This window comes from Anneissia japonica, unplaced genomic scaffold (genome assembly GCF_011630105.1).
Source record: "Anneissia japonica isolate Jap-2015-1 unplaced genomic scaffold, ASM1163010v1 scaffold93_len1081246_cov171, whole genome shotgun sequence".
NCBI lineage: Eukaryota > Metazoa > Echinodermata > Crinoidea > Comatulida > Comatulidae > Anneissia > Anneissia japonica.
The window spans coordinates 216,700-236,197 of NW_022726429.1; the positions used below are offsets into that span (position 1 = coordinate 216,700).

Below are 19,498 nucleotides of genomic sequence, written 5' to 3' on the forward strand. Positions count from 1 at the left end.
CACCCCGCGAATTCTCCGAGTTCAGCTTGCCCCCTGCGCTTTCGTTTCAACCCCCCCTTAGATTTTTCACCGTACGCCCCTTAGGTGATACTGTAAATCATTATCATCCTTAGCATAATCATCATTATCAATATAATCTTTATTATCATCATCATGACAAGTACTGTACCATCATCATAATCTTTAGCATCATCAACGTCATCATCATCACCATTTTGTCATTATTATTATACAGTATCTCTGTCATCATCATCCCCATCATTATAATCATGATCAATATCATACATAATTATTATCAACACCTGTGGCCCATATCATTCCACTGTGAGAAAATAAGAGATGGTGATTCATAGATTATATAAAAGGCAAGACTTAAGTAATGTGAGAGAATGGCCATGGCTAGAGCTAAATTTACTGTATAAAATATCTGGGCCCATATTTGGGCATGATGAAATCATGTTGGATCCATTAATGGGCAAGTCACAGCTATGTTTTACATTTAAAAAATGGTTGTTCCCAAAATATATCTGACTTACTAAACATTGAAGAGAGTAGGCGAGAATTATCTAGCCAACTGCGCTCCTGGACATCGCAAGGAGCAAATGTAGTTGGGGAGATCATACTTTTAGCACTGTCGGACCAAATCTCTGGAATAAGCTTCATTTGAGCATTTGTCTTCATTTGACAGCTTTAAGTCACTACTCAAGGCACGCCTTTTTTCTATAATCTCTTTTTTGAATGGCACCACAAGCAATGACTGTTGGAATGGTGCTATATAAATGATTGATTGATTGATAATGTTGCTTGACAGCGTAGATAGAGCTCGGGGTTCCCCCGCCATTTCTTAAGTTCACAGCAGGTACAAACAGATTGGATGAACTTGTTTGTTAACCTACTGATCATGTGCATATTTGAGTTTGATCAGATCAGATATATATGTTTAGTAATGTGCTTTTGAATGCTTTGTATTTAAATAGCACTGTTAGTTAACAATAACATTGATTAACTTGCAGCCAGAGCAGCTGTTGAAGGGTAGGATAATGCATCTTCTAACCTCAAACTTCCTGAATCTAAGCATGCTGCTCTATTCATCAGGGGCAACTTCCTTAGCTGATTATGTTAAGACCATAAAGGAATACTATATCAATAATCTGGTTGATATGTATATGGAAGCATTTTAGTGAATATTTAGTAATAAGTTAGAAATAAGTGGTGCTGTATTTTAGTGACTAATATTCTTATCTCCCAATCCCAGAAGGATACTGTAGGTTAAAATCTTGGAACACAATGATAATTTTTTTTTATGAATAAATGCAACTTTACTCCCTAATCCTCTAAATGAGGCTTCTATCTAACTATCTTCTGATAAATACAGGCCTCTCTGATGTGAGGATCGTCGTACTTGTAGAGGCGTGGACTAGTTTGTACAGTAACTTTCTTCTCCCCTACAGTAAGGGTCACTTCGTGCCTGAGCTACCCGGTAAACCGTTACCAGCTACTCTCGTCTCGTCTTTCCACAACAGGCTGTATGGACCATCACACTGGGGTAACCCCCCTACTCATCTCCCAGGATGTACTGGGTTCTTTGTAGTGCACATGAGCCAATCATACAGTTAGGCCTATGCTTTATATTCCTTATCCATGAAGACTTGTTCTACCTCCAGAACAGACAAGCGTGCCATTCGAACCGGCGTTGATATTACCGTAAAACCTTGAATTGAAGCCCAGCGGGCTTAATCTCGAGATGAAGCCCATCTTGAATTAAAGCCCCACTTTTTAGTTTGCAAAATTAGCCTCGAAAAGAAGCCCATCTCAAAAAGAAGCCCATGGGCTTCTTTTGAAGATAGCGCAGGCTTCTTTTCCGAGATATTACAGTCACATACACTGTACATCAATTTCAGAAAACAAAATACTGTAAATTAAATACAAGCTTGGTTTATACAGTAGTTTAGGTGTTTTAATGCCAGTTAAATACACTCCATGATACAGATTGATGTTACAGTGGCCTTATTCATTGTTTTATAGTACAAATTCACAAAATTTACATAAATAATTGTACAGTAATTATCATTAGAACAGTAACTAACACTGCACCAAAACAAATTGTCAACAAAAACCTGGAATGTTATATACAACTGAAAATGATTTCAAATAAAAATAAAATTTTATTTTTGCCAGTTAGCGCACCCGCCGCCACGAAAAAGTGGAAATTTTAGAAAAAAATAAAATTTTTTAAAATTTTTATTACGCCCTCTGCTGCCTTGAAATCTCCAAAGATAAGATATGTATTTTTCTTCATAATTATATAAATTTGAAGCATTTAACCATCATAACATTATTATCATTACATTCACCAATAAAATTTAATTTTTAATTTCTCCTCCGTTTGGATGTTTTGCAAAACTATTTGCTAAATAGGAAAACAAAATTTTATTTTTAATTTTGTTCTGCCCTCCTCTGATAATCTTTACAAAAAATAAGTACGCGAAACAAAGAATAAAAAAAGTGTCGCCTTAATGGGACACATCTAGGAAAGAAGTATTCCATAATAGGGTGTCCCCTGAATAAGGATTGGCTGTAGTGTTAAACATTTATGTTTTTCCTCAGTTTGCATCCAAAACGGTGTCCCCTAAGGGGGTGTCCCAAAGGAGGGCTTCTACTGTATTTCACACCATTAGGATAGTTTTGTTTGGTGCAAGTGATTCAATATTTTAAAAAGTTTTTTTGTTTTTTTCGCAGAAAACTAGATAAAAATGAGCCATCTTCACCAAAGCCAGCTCCACAGACAATGATCATCGGAGCCAATAATGTGATGGAGGTTGGAAGCCGTATCCTTTGCTTGTCACTGAGAGTATAGTCGTCTGAAATTTGGTCAATGAATTGGATTTTTGGAAAAAAGTCTTTCTCAATTTAAAAAGTTTGATATTATGTCAGTTTGATGTAGCACATCTTACCAAGGATTATGTTATGGTGAGGGGGCAGGAACCATGGAACATGCTGGCCATTGAACACAAACAAATGATCAAATTGCAGACTCGAACTACACAGTTTTAATTCAAAGTCGATGTTCTTCCACAGTGTCATATCCTACCGAATAACACCTTGATAATTTTTCAAAACTGCAGGTTACTTGAACTATTATAACATACAAAAACTAATTATAAAATGCAGAATTAAAATGTTGACAGTATTACACCAATATCTGAAAAAATAGATCATTATGTACTTCTACAAGCACTTCGGCCTTTTCTCCTTACAAAGTTGGATCCAATTTAAGAACTTATATACTTAGGTAGTGGGCAACAGATTTATTATTTTTTTTCAGAGTAAAACCCAACAATTTTTGCTTGGTACCACCCTACGTTGCACACTTCCTAAATATCTAACAACTATAACAACCGCCATACATTCTAAAATTGTGTTATCAATTCAGACATTCGCAGTCCGGTACTTAATAAACTTTGTCATATATGTCTTTACATATATGCATCATATACTGTTGAAGTATTAATCAAAAGCAAATCAGGCCTACAAGAGTATTTGGCTACCAGTGACTAGCATGCCTAGTATGGTATTATGGCTTCAGGTCACACACAACTAACCTAGTCTAAACAAAAGACCGAGACCAAAGACCAATAAAATAAAAGTAAATTAAGGGGCTAACAGAGACAGAAAGCCACTCTCCACCACACTGTTTCACCAGTTGATCTGATATCAAACAACTAAACTCATCCAATGTTAAGGATTAGGGTGTATGCATCAAATTTCCTTATTATGAATTGCTTATTTTTTTATGCAGCTGCCAGGATTTTTAATTTAAAAAAAAAATATTACTTCAGCATTTTAATCCTTCCTAGTTGGTACAATACTACTAACGGTAGTTCAAACATGCTCCTCCTTCCTATTTTTATAACAGTTGGACGAGAAGCTAATTCTTTTTACTCACTCTAAATGACAATTTTAACTGCTATGTAGGATGATTGTAAAATATGAACACAGAGGTCATGGTTGAAATGTTGTAAGCTTCTATCGCCTGACAGTTTAACACTTTAGTATTTTCTCATGTTTAGTAAATTGAGCAGCTAAACATTCAAAACAGACATAATTCAATGGCTTTTTAATTCTAATGCATTTTCCGTTTGATGTTTTAAATGATGAATTGCCTTAAATCAGACAATAAGTCTAGCGATATATGTGTTATACATTAAGATGGTACTTACTTTGCTGATATTTTCCACTTAACAAGTTAGTATCCAGGTTGCGAAGCTCTCAGGGTCGGTAATAATAACATAATAGAATCCAAAGGTAGGTAAAAGTCGGAGTATAAACTTTTATTTTTCCTTATTTGCCATTCTTAGTTAATGTTATTGTTAAGAACCAGGTTTTACCATCAATTAATATTTCTTATGTCTCCAATGGTTTTACTGAGATATTCTTTAATACATTCTCACCAGCAGCTTCAGATTAAGACTCTATTCGTATACAATTAAATATAAACGATTGTCCATATCTCCTAGGAAGTCATGTTCTGTACAACGTTGCTGGTGAACCAGGTTGACCTTTATCAATGTCCTGAGTAAATTTTTGTACCTTAGATTGCCATTTTTTAATCTTTTTTTTGGAGCACATTACTACAATGATTACATTAGAAAACATAATTTACGCATGTGTATCTGCTACTTATTAAATTGCTGCTGTTTTATACAATTCTGTAGTGTCATTCCTACTCCAGAAGTAATAGCAGTGCTAAAGAAATTCTTGTTTATCATTTTTTATTTATATTTTTATTGTTGTTGATGATGTTGTTGTGGTGGCAGTTTCTGCTATTGTTATTATTATTAATGATCATCATTGTCGTCATTGTCTTCGTCAGTGGCACTACCAAAAGCGTCATCATCATCTCCTAATATTATTGTACTTAAAAATGGTTTCCCCCAATCTGTCATTTGTTAATATTATTTGTTAACCTTTTACAATTTTCTTGTTATTCTTCTCTCATAAATTTGATTATATTTTAAAATCTAGCTGTTGTAGGTCATCAAACCGAGTTATCCAGCGGTTGTATTGTGGGGGCGTTTTGCCAGCTTACCAGCAGTGAGCTTCTTCCCGAGAATACTGTTATATTTGGCGAGAACTGCAGTCGACGGCAGCAAGCAGAGAAGCCTCAAGTAAGTTGTACAGTATAAATCTTCAGATCAAAATAAAATTTTACTCAAGCATCATCTTTATTTTCATTTGCTCGAGAGAACATAGACGTTTTTGCTCTGTACAGGAATACAGTCTAACTGATACCCATGCCAACGCGTACCCACAACTTGTATCCAAATTCATACCCATAATTTTGGCCAGCTCATACCCTTAGTTGGCTAGCCCATACCCAATCTTGGTGTGAGATCTATCTTTTTATTTCAAACATTATTTTAATGCAGCAGGAATAAAATTTATAAACTCATAATCGTTGAGGCGTCAAAGCTATAACAAGGAGGCACCATTACAGTAGTAGTGAGTAGTGCATATCCCTATAATAATCCCATGATAATGATTGTAATAATGATTATAATTGTAATAAGAATAATATTTTATGTATTTTCATGTATTTTATATATGTTTTTTATTGATTTTTACTATGTACAGTATTTTGTATGTAAATACGCCATGGGAAAACAAATTTCCAACATGTTTTAATGTTTGGACAAATAAAAGTTTATCTTATCTTATCTTATGTTATAGTTTACTGCAAATTAAGAAGTACGGTATTTCAAAAGTTAGATTTCATTTTGGTAGACAACTGTAGTACAGTATATATTAGTAGGAGGTATTTATTATTAGATTTTATTTCATTATCATGCTAAAGTAGGTACGAATAGACATGGGTGCAAGTTAGCCAATGTTGGGCACTAGTTAACCTATATTTGGGTACAGGTTTGCCAAAGTGGGTATGAATTGGCATGGGTAGTAGTTGGCATGGGTAAAAGTTAGCCGACACCTGTACAGTATGCTTAGGCCAAAGGCAAGAAACACAGAACAAGAAAACACTACATGTTTGCTGTCTATTCAACATAAATATTGAACACTCTTTCAAGCCATATGTGCTACGTTATTTGAATGCTACGTTCACATCGCGCACGGTTGTTTTGGTTAAGTACGTATGCGTTCGATTGGTTTGAATCAACCAAGCTTGTTGCTGATTGGGCCAAGAAAAAAAAAATGTGCGATTTCAGGATACAAATGGCTTTCCAATCCATCAGTCCGGATCCGGAGTTCGGATTGGAAATCGTACGAATTTGATGTGAACAGTCCTATTTTTTAACAATGAACCCATTTCCCACGATTTTTTCTCCGGACTCCGGACCGGAATCCGGGCTTGATGTGAACGTGTACTGTAGCTTTAGCCCCACAGTATGATGATTAATTCCGTAATTTGTAGTTTTCTCTGTGTATATAATATTTATTGGTTTTATATCAATGACATTTTATACTGAATATCTTATGTTGAGGTACTTTAAAGTGGATGTATTACCAAGATATGAAGTTGTTAATTCATGTTATATTTTGGATATACCGTGGATGAAATTTTATGCAAGTTTTATCAAAACTAGGACGAGGAGTCAATAAAAAGTGCTTTTAAGACTTCTTTCAAAGATCATTAATGTATCTCTCCAGTTTCTGGACAATATCACTCTTCCTAAGTGATTATGTTCTTAAAATGTCTTCATCAAACATAATTGCATTTTGCAGAAGTCTGTTCTTCAACATGATTGTTGTTTATTTCTCCTAAATCCTTCAGTAAAGCAGGGTGGACATCATCGAAATGAAAAACTTTCATTAAGAAACGTTATTTCATTCTTCCTTTCCTCATCTCCCTGTTTACTTACGAGGCCCGACGCTAATTACTAAGCTGAAAAAAGTGAGAACGCTTTTAAATCTTCATCAATATTCTTGCTTCCTCAATTAAACTTTTCATTTTGTTTTTTCTATTCATTGAACTCACAATGGACTCCAGATCTCTTTGCCATTCATTATAGATTGTACAAATGAAGTTGACATGTATTGGCAAATATTCCAGTCTGAACAATTTTAATCTAAAATGTATGTTGCCCTCTATAGTCCAAGAGATTATTTTCTTATTTCATATCTGAAATGTTTTTGCACATAGGTGTGCATCATTAATGTAATTCAAGTAAGATTGATCGATGCAATCTATGTTATTTAATGAAAGTGTTTGAATTATGAGGATTTATGCCATGATGATGAAGCTCCTTGCAGGCATGGTTTTCTTTCACACGAACACGCAATAATGACGTCCATCTTGAGAACTATGGCATTGTGAGGAGTTGTTTATTTAATTTATTTCTCATCCTAACAGTGACTCATTACAAAGTGAACTTTTATAATATTCTTTAAAGTTCTTAGTTTTTGAAATAAAAATCTGTATTTTCGAGGATTTCAAACAAAGAATTAATCTTTGCCCACATTATCAAATTTTCTTTGACAAGCAACTGTTGTATGCCCATATATAGTCATGATGTGCCCAAATATATAGTCTTGATGTGCCCATATATAGTCATGATGTGCCCATATATAGTCATGATGTGCCCATATATGGTCATGATGTGCCTGTATATAGTCATGATGTGCCTATATATGGTCATGTGATGTGGTCATGACCATATTTAGGCATATCGCATGTTTTTTTTAACAGGGCTTTAAACAGTAAGTTTGGCATGTTTACTTCTTCCAGTCTGCACCACTATGATAGTGTGTGGCTGGAGTCATTTTAATAATCATAATGTTTTACTGGGTACAGTCATTTGTTATACTTTGAACTTTCACCCAGTACATCAAAAATCTAATTACCGTAAAGCCTCGAATAGAAGCCAATGGGCTTAATCTCGAGAGGAAGCCCATTTGATTTGAAGCCCCATCTGTAGTTTGCGAAAGTAGCCTCGAAATGAAGCCCATCTTGAAAAGAAGCCCATGGGCTTCTTTTCAAGATAGCATGGACTTTTTTTCGAGGTACATACACTGTTTACATGAATTTCAAAGAAATGAAATAAATTGAAACACACTTGGTTTATACGGTAGTTTAGGTGATTTAATGCCAGTAAATACACTCTATGATACAGATTGATGTTACAAAGGCCATATTTATTATTTTATAGTAGCAATTCCCAAAATTTACAGCAATCATTTTGAAAAGAAGCTCCCCCTCTTTACTTTCCAAAAGTAGCCTCGAAAAGAAGCCCATCTTGAAAAGAAGCCCATCCAAATTTCGCAAAAAACAAGAAGCCCAGGGCTTCTATTCGAGGTTTTACGGTATGTCATTTACAAAAGGTGATGTTGAGGGCAGCAGAACACTAAGGTAATTATAGTATTAATACTCAGGGCATCTCTGTGATACCCCCACACTAACATTAATGGTAAATTTGAGTGTCACCACAACATCCTACCCCACACTAACATTAATGTTAAATTTGGGTGTCACCACAACACCCTACAACAGGAAAGGGCTAACCACCAATTACAGATCTACTCTACACAGAATTAAAATATTCAATGCATATTAAATAGACAATAAGGAAATTACATATATTATTCATGGCCACATTACACAATTTGGAAGATGAAAAATTACCTAATATTACTCGGGTAGATACTCAATCACTCCAACTCTCTTCACCCTAAGGGATGTAACCTTTACCTTCATATACAGTATTACCAATATTTATTTATGTTCTAGTCATAGTTTATTATTCTTTATCATATGGGACATGGTCTGTTTACAGTGGCAGATCCAGTAATTTTAAATAGAGGCGGCCCAGGAGGTAATTTGACAAATGTAGGGTCTAGACCCACCTCAGTCCCCCCATGGTTGGGGATGCAAAATTTTATGATAGATGGTGGGACATGGCACTCAAAGACTTTGAATTTGATTTCAATATGATTATCTTTTTTCTTCATTTTTTATATAATCTTGAAAAATTTAGGGAAGCCCGGGCCGGCAGGGCGACCTTTGAACCGCCTATGGTTTATAACATACTATTTTCAGGGCACAGTATGTTGATACTAATATTAGAAAATATAATATGAAAATACTAATTTAGATTTAAATACAAAAAACCCATATTTTTGTTATTGTTGTTAGTTTTGCTGCAGATGTTTAATTATGACAATTTAACTCATGAAAATTTTATAGTTTTTTAATTTTAAAAATACTGAGGAAGCCATAATGCCTACTACTGCATCCTCACTACTTGACTATTGTAAAGTCTTCATGATCAATGTACACAACCTGCAGATACTCACAATGTAAATTGCTCAATTCCACTGTATAGTATAGTAGATGTTAATTAGTAATGACACAGGTGCAGTATTTTACTATCACCTTTCAACAATTAATCATAAGATGACCAGATGAAGTTGCACTATAGTATAAGTGACATTCTAATGGGTGTTTGATGAGGGGAGATGGAACAGAGATATTGCTTTTGAGTTTGGGATATTGAAACCTTTGCTGTACAAAGCACTTGTGTCTTTGGCCAAGACACTATCTTTATGTTTGTTTTGCTCTACCCAGGAGAATAAATAGGTACCTGGTAGGATGTTGTGTAGCTAGGTATTCTCCTCAGGGACCAGAGAAGGTTGCATTCTGTGCTTGTTTGTCATTGTATGTTATCCAATGACCAGGGGTAATAATGATCTTGCACTTATGGTCATTAGTTTTGACCATATAAGTCTGTATTTTAATTAAAATTATTATTATTATTATTCTTTCATTGTCACAACTGCTATTCTCATAATACAAATACCTTTTTCAAAAACAATAACATGTAACCCTGTTTGGATTGTGTGAAAGCAATATCCATGTAAACTTTTTGAGATATCACAGGGATCACTGCCTCGTTGAAGACCTGGTTCTATCGAGATGTCGTTAGTATCCACTGTGCCTTCCAATGAGGAAGAAGAGAAGGTTTCTGTTGTTAATAGATGAAAATGACCTACTAGATCCACACATTTTAGTCATATTTTGAGCCAAAACTTCAATTAGTTGTGGTTGCAACTTCAACATTTATTTATGAAAATTTCAGGTATTACTAAATCAAATTGCTAGTTTTATTCTGCCTAAAGATGGCAGGCAGTCCATGGATGTCATACTAACCAGCGACAAGATATACTGTAATTTTAAAAAGCCGACAAAATGTTTGAGATCTAGTTATCCAGTAACATGGTTAAAGATCGAGCTCCTTTCTGTCCTGTCATTGGAAAACATATTTCCTCATAATTCACATAACATCATCAGTCACTAATAGCATATACCGATGCTACTAAGTATATTTATAGTAGTTGACATATATCATTCAGAAATTGGAACAGACATTCTTTGGAGAACTAATTAAGAGTTGAACTCACACAAGTGCGGCTCCATATTACTTGTTGTTTTACCGAGAAGCTACAACTAAATCGGGAACTGTCATATTTATATATGGCTATCTAAACATGTTAATATCGCCTTTTGAAAGCTAAACTTAAATGGGTTTTTTTTTTTAATAAGTAACAGTGACACATCGTTCCTATTTATATATTCATTTTGGTTTAATGCACTGTAGTGCGAGTTAATAGAAATAAGCTTTTGGTTGAACATATTTCAAGCCTTCAGTTTAGTCTTTACGACAGACTAGTAAAATCGGTCAGCACACGTAAAGCCTGTTTTCCACAAGACGAATGGATCCGCGCAAATCGAATGTGTCGGTTCCCTTCCTAACCTCTGATTGGTGCGCATTTTTCCGCTTCGCAAAAAGTAAAAGCAGTCTGAACTACTGATTTCAATGAAGCGAAATGTGAATACAATGTAATGTATGTAATTGTAATTTTGCTATATGCTTTTTTTTTTAACTCACTTTGATATGAATAATAGCTTTCCCTCAAACCTGCGTTTGTTGGCAGAAATCTTCCGCGAACAACTAGTGTATGTCAATTCGTAGGGCTTGTGGGGCCAGTGTCCCAGGATCCATGTCTGTTATTGTTTAAATTAAGCATCTAAATACATAAGTGTCCCTGCACTGAAATCCCACTGGGGCTCTGCCCTTGGGCCTTACTTGGGGCTTTTTTCAGCTTCCTGAACCTCATAATTTTTATCTGGCAGCTGCACTACCCCCGGCCTCAGATCCATTGTTGGCAGCCCTGCCTGTACCTACTTTACAAGTAGTCATGTTCTATGATTTGTTTTTAATTGTTTTTGATTTGCATTTGTCCTTTTTTAAGTTTTATCCTTTTTTATTGTAATTATATTCTTAAATTTGCAATGTTTTATAGCATCAGGTATCCCTCTAATTAAATATCCCTCCAAATAAGGACACCTCCTGTTAAAGACCACTTTTTTGTGGTTCCAAATTAACTCTCTTTTATCTTTATTATTTTAATTAGAGACCAAAGCTGCTAAAGATCATAGAAACCCCTGTCCAAAAGTGGTCTTTTATTTGAGGGAAACATGTTAGAATGAGACTCTCCATCTGTACTCAACACTATAGTTTCTTTTGTATAATATAATTAATACAAATTTTTGTATTGTTTATTATATTTTTGTGAACATATTATCAGAGCTTATGTAACTGAATAAGAACTAGATTCTGTGTAATGTAACTAGCTTCTGTTTATGTAACTGAATAAGATCAAGTTTGTATAGTTGGATCTATTATACCTTCTAATGGTAGGAAATATTAACTTTGTATTGAGATCTCAATACATCACAGGTGATGTCTTTAAACCTGACATACATAGCTTTTTACATTGATAATTCGATTTGGAATGCCAAAAGGAAAAAAAAAAATACATTTTATATCACACTCACAGTAAAGTTTTATGTATCCATATATCACAGTGTTCTTGATTTTTCAATTAGCTATGTACTGTTGTGGATTGTGTACTTTCTACATTTCTGCTTTACAATCATTCAGCCATCTACATTATCTAGTGTATGCAGTTTTCACTTGCAGTTGTGAATGCAGAGTGGAGGGGTATTACCAGCCAACTTTGCATAAATCTTTGCTAAAATAGAATCTAAATTGTGTCCCTGTTTTTTTAAAAATCCTAGAACTGCCAGTGAATAACACACCCCATGTGTGCACCAGACCCATAAGAGCTCCCCTCCTCTTTCCTTCACCACCCCATTTGGGAAGTTTAACACCAGTTGTCGGAGAGAGAAAAAAACAATTCCTATTTTCATTTTTATAGATTACCAGAAAAATTGATTGAATAAAGTTTAAACTTCCCCCCCCCCCACAAAACTCTACCAAAGGGTTCCGAATGCCCTAGCCTAGCCTACTTGAACTTACGCCACAGACACAAGCCCCTATCGTGCAAATCCTGGGGTCACCACTGACTCATCCTAATGATCAACAGGTTTAATGTTAACAATTTGATGATGGTGTATAAGATAGTAAAAAATATTAATAGGATTGTGTATTTCATACCATGGCTCCAATGATCTTCAAACGATTACAAATTTTGATTAAAGGTGTAAAATGAAAATTATATAATGTACACAACAAATGAATAACATCCAGTGCCAGGTTTTGTATCTCATGGTGATTAATTTTTCAATAGAAATAGAAGGATGAATGCATGTACGTTAAATTAATTACCATGTTAGCGAGGATAGCACTCTAGACAATCTTTATCCCGCATTAAGGATTCATAAGCCCTATCATTGAGATGATAACGTTTCTATGAATCTTCCATCTTTATTCTACTTACTAAACACCTGAATTTTTTATGAATGAATACTTAATTCAGGCGGCAAGTGGATTGGATTTCATTAGGGTTAGTTAGCATAATGCTTGGAGCCATATGTTAGTCGGGGCAGATGTTGATTACTAAAACGAGTTGTGTTTTTCCATCATGATGATTGTGAGAGTCTTGTTTACTTCTTATCTGAATAGCCTGAGTCTAATTGTTCCCCTACTTCCATACTTCTTGTTGGTTAACGTTCAATACGCACAACAAAATCTCCCATACTTTCAATAAAATAATGCACAACGCATAAATAGATGTATTAAGCCTTCTTTATCGTTAAATCGCTTTTTTTGAATTTATAGTGCCGATATTAATGATTTATTATAGTGAAAATTATAATAAAAGAGAAAATATGGGCGACATAAAACAATTTTATTCCTCAACTGTTGAGCCTGTTTATCATACTGTATCGGAGAGTAGTTTGTGGATGTGCTACTTACTTAATGCATTTTCAAAACAGATTATTCAATGGCATTCTTAATGTATTCATCATGTGTTCCATTGCCTTTAAAAACTAGGATGTTTTTATTTTCCAATAGCCTTTTTACTACCAAAGGTTTATCTGCTATATCGTTCAATTTTTTTTTACACTAGCTCTTCCTTCGCTCGCATTCATCCATCATCTGCTCAAGCCCTACAATCGCAATGTTCTCCCTCTCCTCATCTGTATTTAATACTTTTGTATAAAGGTTATTTTGATAACCATGGATACACTCACTATTGCAACATAAATTAACAATGGAAAATTATGTTTTCCTTTGGCGTTGCAGATGAGTTTAAATAATGCAAAGCGGTCGCAAAACAGATTATGCTAAAAATGCAATGATATTCATCATGTGATTCATTATGGTGTCTGTAGAGACAGGGGTGTTTTTCTCATTCAAGTAGCCTTTAGAGTCTCAGACTCAGACTCACTTTATTGCATGGAATTTGGAAATTTCATTTATGGAAATTTGTTGTTCTTATAAATAAATATCATTTTGAAAACTATCAAAATTGGTTAGAATGTAAAGATGTACAATAAAATACTCCATAGTCTCTACCATATCATTTACTCCTTCACTCTTTCTTCCATGATCTGCTCATAGTAAGTTCTTATATTGCAGTGTTTTCCATCCTTATTTGTATTGGTATACATTTGGACAACCTCTCAAATAAAGTTTGCTTACTACTACTACTAAATCCTTTCCGAGCCACTAGGGCTCATAGGGCTGGAGGTTATCCCCAGTTTCTGTAGTGTGAAGAGGATGAGAGTTGTACTCCCCCTGGACGGGACACTAGTCCATCGCAGGTTAGTCCCCAGCAGTTTGCTGGTACCTATTGATACAGTTGGGTGGATTGAAGCAATGTAGCTAAAGTGCCTTGCCCAAGGACACAAGCGAATCTGCAAAGCGGAGACTCGAAACCCCAACCTTATGATTGAAAGCCCAAACCTCAACTGTTGCGCCAAATTGCCACTTAAAGTTTGCTTAACAAGGTATAAAAACATTGTCTTGCCTTATTAAACATAACTTGATATAGCTTAATTATGTTCGCCTGTCTTTGAGATATTATGCCCTGTCCCTAAACCTTCTTTTAAATTGTTTTGCTATTTCCCACATTTCAGCATTTATTTTTTGCCATCCATTATTTTCTGCATTATACTTTTGACTACTATTTGGTAAATATTTGTATCAACTACTGTATATATTTTATCTTGAAGATGAGAATGCCCTCACATAAATTTACATTTCAATGTCTACCTAAATGTGTACACTGGGGCTATGGCTTATAGTCCTTATCTGAGAAGACTTGTTTGACCACCAGAACCATAGACAAGCCTGCCGCTCAAACCAGCGTCAATATTATGGCTTTAGGTTGCAGCACCCCTGCCTTAACCACTCAACCAATCAACTTGTATGTACATAGTATTGGAATACGATTGTGCACTAATTAATTTTGCAAGCAAAATATTTTCTCATTCTAATTTTTAATATAAGCTAATAACTTGTATCAATTCAGCAATTCAAATTACGCATTTTATTTTTAAGATATACGCCTAATACCGATATTATATCTTGAATATACAGTATTATTGTATATATTTGTAATAGTAAAGCTTGTTAAATATAGGATTTCAACTTTTTATAAATGTAAAGTACTTTTAAAGATTTGATTGATGCCAATTTCCAACTTGACAATAAGGTCAATATGCTTGTATTCTGTTCAACATTTACATAATGAACATGATCTATTTTATCTGAAATAATTATGATTTTATTCTACAATTATTTAAAATAGGATTTGAAGACTTTATGTAGTTCAGTGATGGCTTATGTTTCCATGACAACATTAAACAATGAATGATGATATGTCAAAGTGTCATATTTCAAGCGTGTTGTTGCATCTAAGAGGAAATTTAACATTTACAGAAAAATTTGAAACTAGAGTTTGGATCATAAATCTGCGTTCTAATTTTTCTTGGCCGGTTCATGATCATTTTACTGTTTTTGTATGTTGAATATGGATGGATACTCTAGTTTAATTGGTTCTCTATCTTCCTGCTATTGTTAATGAGGATCCTTCCATCTGGCCTTCTGTATTATTATGCAAATTAAATGTATTCAGCTGCCTTACCTTTAGTCATGAGACCTTAATGATAAAAATTTCTCTCAAAAACATCAAAACATATTGCATTTCAATATGATTGTTGGCAATTTAGCATATCTGTACTTTTAATTGACTTTTAGTTATGGAATCATGATACATTTTATAAAATATAGAATGAGTCAGTATTATTCCCAATTTTAAGGAAATAGTTATGAATTAGATAACAGTACTTGCTATTAACTCCAAGATTTTTAGATTTGCATAATCACACCAGATTTTTGTTATTGCTCCATTGCTTCATCAAACTATGGTGGGGTCTGGAATGGGTATTAGCTCTTGCTCCCACTAACTTTAAATCCTGTGTCCGTCACTGAGGGAGGGATATGGATAGCGGCTCTGTCCACCATCGCATCTAATAGGTCAATGTCTGTTGCCACTCCCCTACTCTTGTACAGTCTTCCAGCAGCAGTTTGGAAGTCCCTATCACTCTTTTTAAGAATCCCATCCTTTAAGGCCTGTTTACACTATGATGATAACGATCAACAATAAAAAGCTAAAAGGCAATTGTTCATATAGAAAATAAAAGAAATAAGAAAAGTTTTCACACCAGCACGATTCGATAATAATGCTTTATCGTTTATACGATAAAAAAATAATTGTACAAATCAAATGACGTCATAATCATGGGAAAACGATAAAATCGTTTCAACTACTTCAATTTTATTATTATTGAATTGTGCTATTGTGAAAACTCTTATTTCTGTTACCTTCTATATGAACAATTGCTTTTTAGCTTTTTATCGTTGATCATCATCGTCATAGTGTAAAGAGGCCTTTAAAGTTGAAGATTCAGGATATTGTAAGACCTCGAATAGAAGCTCAAAGGGATTAATCTCGAAGGTGCCCATCTTGAATTGAAGCCCCTCCCCCCCCCCTCTTTAGTTTGCAAAAGTAGTCTTGGAAAGAAGGCCATTGGCTCTTTCTCAAGATAGCATGGGCTTCTTTTCGAGATAGTACAATACATACACTGTACATGAATTTCAAAGAAACAAAATAAATTTAAAACATGCTTGGTTTATACAGTAGTTTAAATAATTTAATGCCAGTTAATACACTCCATGATATTGGCTGATGTTACAGTGCGCCTATTTATTGTTTTATAGTAGTAATTCCCAAAATTTGCAGCATTCATTTTGAAAAGAAGCCCCCCTCCCCCTCTTTACTTTTCAAATGTAGCCTTAAAAAGAGGCCCACATCAAAAAGAAACCCATCCAAAGTTTGCAAGAAAAAAAAAGGCCCAGGGCTTCTATTGAAGGTTTTATGGTATGTCGTCTAGTTAATCAGTAGGACATCCGGACCACTAGATTTAAAGTCAGGCTCTGGAGGAAACAAATTTTATGATATGTTGTAGAACTAATTTTTCTAAGGCAGAAAAAAGTTGTTTGAAGAAAACAGTGAATGAGATACAAATTTTTGAATATTCAATAACTTGGGAAAAAGAGAGGCGTAGCCCCCTTTTTTAACACCTTCCCCCCCCCCCCCCTTTTTGAATATTCAAAAATCTGTATCTCATTCACCGGCCCTCCAGTTTTTCATCAACAACTTCTTTCTGTCCCAGACAAATCAGTTATACAACATATCACAGTAATATTTTTCTCCGGAGTCCAACTTTAAGTCCTTGTATTCAAATTTCTCCCATTTTTTGCAATATTTCATTTGTATTTTATGTTCATAATATATAAATAAATGCAAAATATGGAAACCTTTAAGGACAAAATGCATTGACCTTTTTTTTTTTTTTTTTATTTCACAACAAAATAATTTTTTTCATTTTTTTATCACAATCAGATAATTTTTTTCACTTTGTAAAATGATTGATGATACATGTAATGATTTTTTTTCTTTCTCTTTAATTTTCTAGCCTCAAACATTACAACTGGATTTCCTGATGAAGATACTTCCAAATTATCATCATCTAAAGAAGTCAACAAAAATAAGGACATCTTCATCATCATCTGCCTCTGAAAAATGATTGCGATTCTACAGTCCAATATGTATTTAAATCCCATGCTATTCCATCGATGCCAACATTAAATATAGATTATTTCTCAAAGCCAGCCTTCGTACGCAGTAGATTGGTAACTGATGTTTGTTCGTTGCCAATGGTTACACATGCAATGTGATTGTGATGGTGCCTGACGATGTTCACAAGGATATTGTTGCATTGGAAACATCTCCATTATTTTCTGTAATGGTTTACTGTTGCTTAAGTATAAGCCAGCTGCAATTAAGATATTGGGGTCTATAACAAGGTGCCAAATCATTTTTTTTTAAACTTACTTATTGAGTTGATTGTATTCATAAGGTTTGTGTTGAATTAAAGGTCCTAGAGTATGACGTGACCAGGCAGGGGCTGCCATGCCAAGAGCTGCCATGTGAATTGGACTGTGCAGCTGCCAGGCCCCCAACAATGGGGTCAAGTGTCTAGGCACAAGTGAGGGTCTGGGCCCTGAAGTTACAGCATTTTAGATTTTTATATTAGATCAAGGTGTTTTTGTGCAGTTAAAAGTTCCTGTTTAAGCCATCACAGAGTTGATGTCCAAAATGGACATTTTATCATTCATTTTTCAATTTGTTTTTATCGTAATGATCCTATTCAAACTAATTTTGCAAAAATGTTGTTTTATTAGTACAGTACAGTAACTTATTCAAGAGTTATAGCAAATAGAACTTGCTATAGTAATTATTATGTTAATTGAATCTATTATATATAAAAATATATATTTACGAAATCTTTAGTGCAGTTAATTCATAATAATGTATCGAAGATTGAAAGAATGTGCACCCCCAGAAAAAGTTTGCGCCTCCATTAAAATTCTTTTTGAGCAAACAAATACACTCAAGTCATTAAAAATAAATCTCATATAGCCTCATACCTCCAGTTAGCACCAGTGGCAGCACCAGCGGTGGGGGGGGGGTGCCTGGGGCTTAAGCCTTTGATCAGTCAAGCCCCCTCCACCGGCCGAATTCATCTGGCAGCCGGACCAAAAAAAAAATGTAAAGATAGGCATAGAGTGCCATTTCCGGCCATCCAGAATTTCCTATTTTTTTTAAAAATCTTATTTGGGACTGGACATCTCTCCCAAATTCTCCCACTCCTTGGGCACTCAGACTCAAGCCCCCGTGTCAGACAGCTTAGCCCCACCCCTCCCCCCAGAAAATGTATCCTAGAGCCACCACTGGTTAGCACCACCTCACTTTTCCCATTGTGCTCCACCATGGTCGGGACTATAGCCAGGCCTTTGTATGAGGTATGGGGAGTAGAGAGCTGGTAATTTGGGGCCCTTTCTGCATAATAATTGTCTTGAGGCTAATTATAGCCTTCCTATAGAGGTTATAAGAGGTGGGGGTGGGGTGTCATATAAGGTAAAGCATTCTTTATTTTTTTATTTATTTATCAAAATTTGATACATTTTATTGTATCCTATTCATTTTTGTTATTGTTTTTATTTTATGAAACACTTTAGAAATTAGTATGTTGTATTGAATATAATAAAAGGCAATAAAAATAAAGAACCATAGTCTTAAATCTGTGACCTAATGATTTTTATTGGATAATTTTTTCTTTATTTGTTTATACAGTATGTTATGCTTCTATCTTTTTTATTGAAGTGTTTGTGGAGTTCAAAAGTAAAGAGTATATTTGTTCACAAATGCATCCCACATTACTTAATATAACAATACACATGACAGTTTGTTTTTGAAGATAATGAAAATAATCAATATTTTTTGTCTTTGTCCTGTTGTCTTTTTTATTGAATAATAGAAAGTATGTTTGTCAGTGATTTTGCAATAAGTAGGGTTGTATGAAATCTAATTAACTCGGTAATTATTTCTGTCGAACTAAATTGATTTTTTAGAAATTTTACAGTATGTAGTTATTTATCTTTTTATATTATATTGCTGATCAACAAGCATAATGATATACTATAATGATGAAATATGTTAATTTATTTTCTGTGAGAGTTTTCGTTGGTTTCTAACACGATACTTTTTTATACTATGTTTAACGAACCCGCCACCTGCCAAATTATGATTTCAAATAAAGATAGAATTT

General features: G+C 34.4%; 1 protein-coding gene across 1 annotated transcript in view; it reads left to right on the plus strand.

The window, feature by feature from the left end:
* Positions 1–19,179, plus strand: part of LOC117113182 (dynactin subunit 6-like) — a 21,904-nt gene extending 2,725 nt beyond the window's left edge. Inside the window, exons 4-7 of the mRNA XM_033256463.1 lie at positions 2,740–2,828; positions 4,258–4,305; positions 5,026–5,168; positions 17,303–19,179. Of these exons, the coding sequence (XP_033112354.1) occupies positions 2,740–2,828; positions 4,258–4,305; positions 5,026–5,168; positions 17,303–17,413 (391 nt within the window). The 3' untranslated portion in view covers positions 17,414–19,179. The remainder of the gene's footprint in view (positions 1–2,739; positions 2,829–4,257; positions 4,306–5,025; positions 5,169–17,302) is intronic.
* Positions 19,180–19,498: the final 319 nt, after the last annotated feature.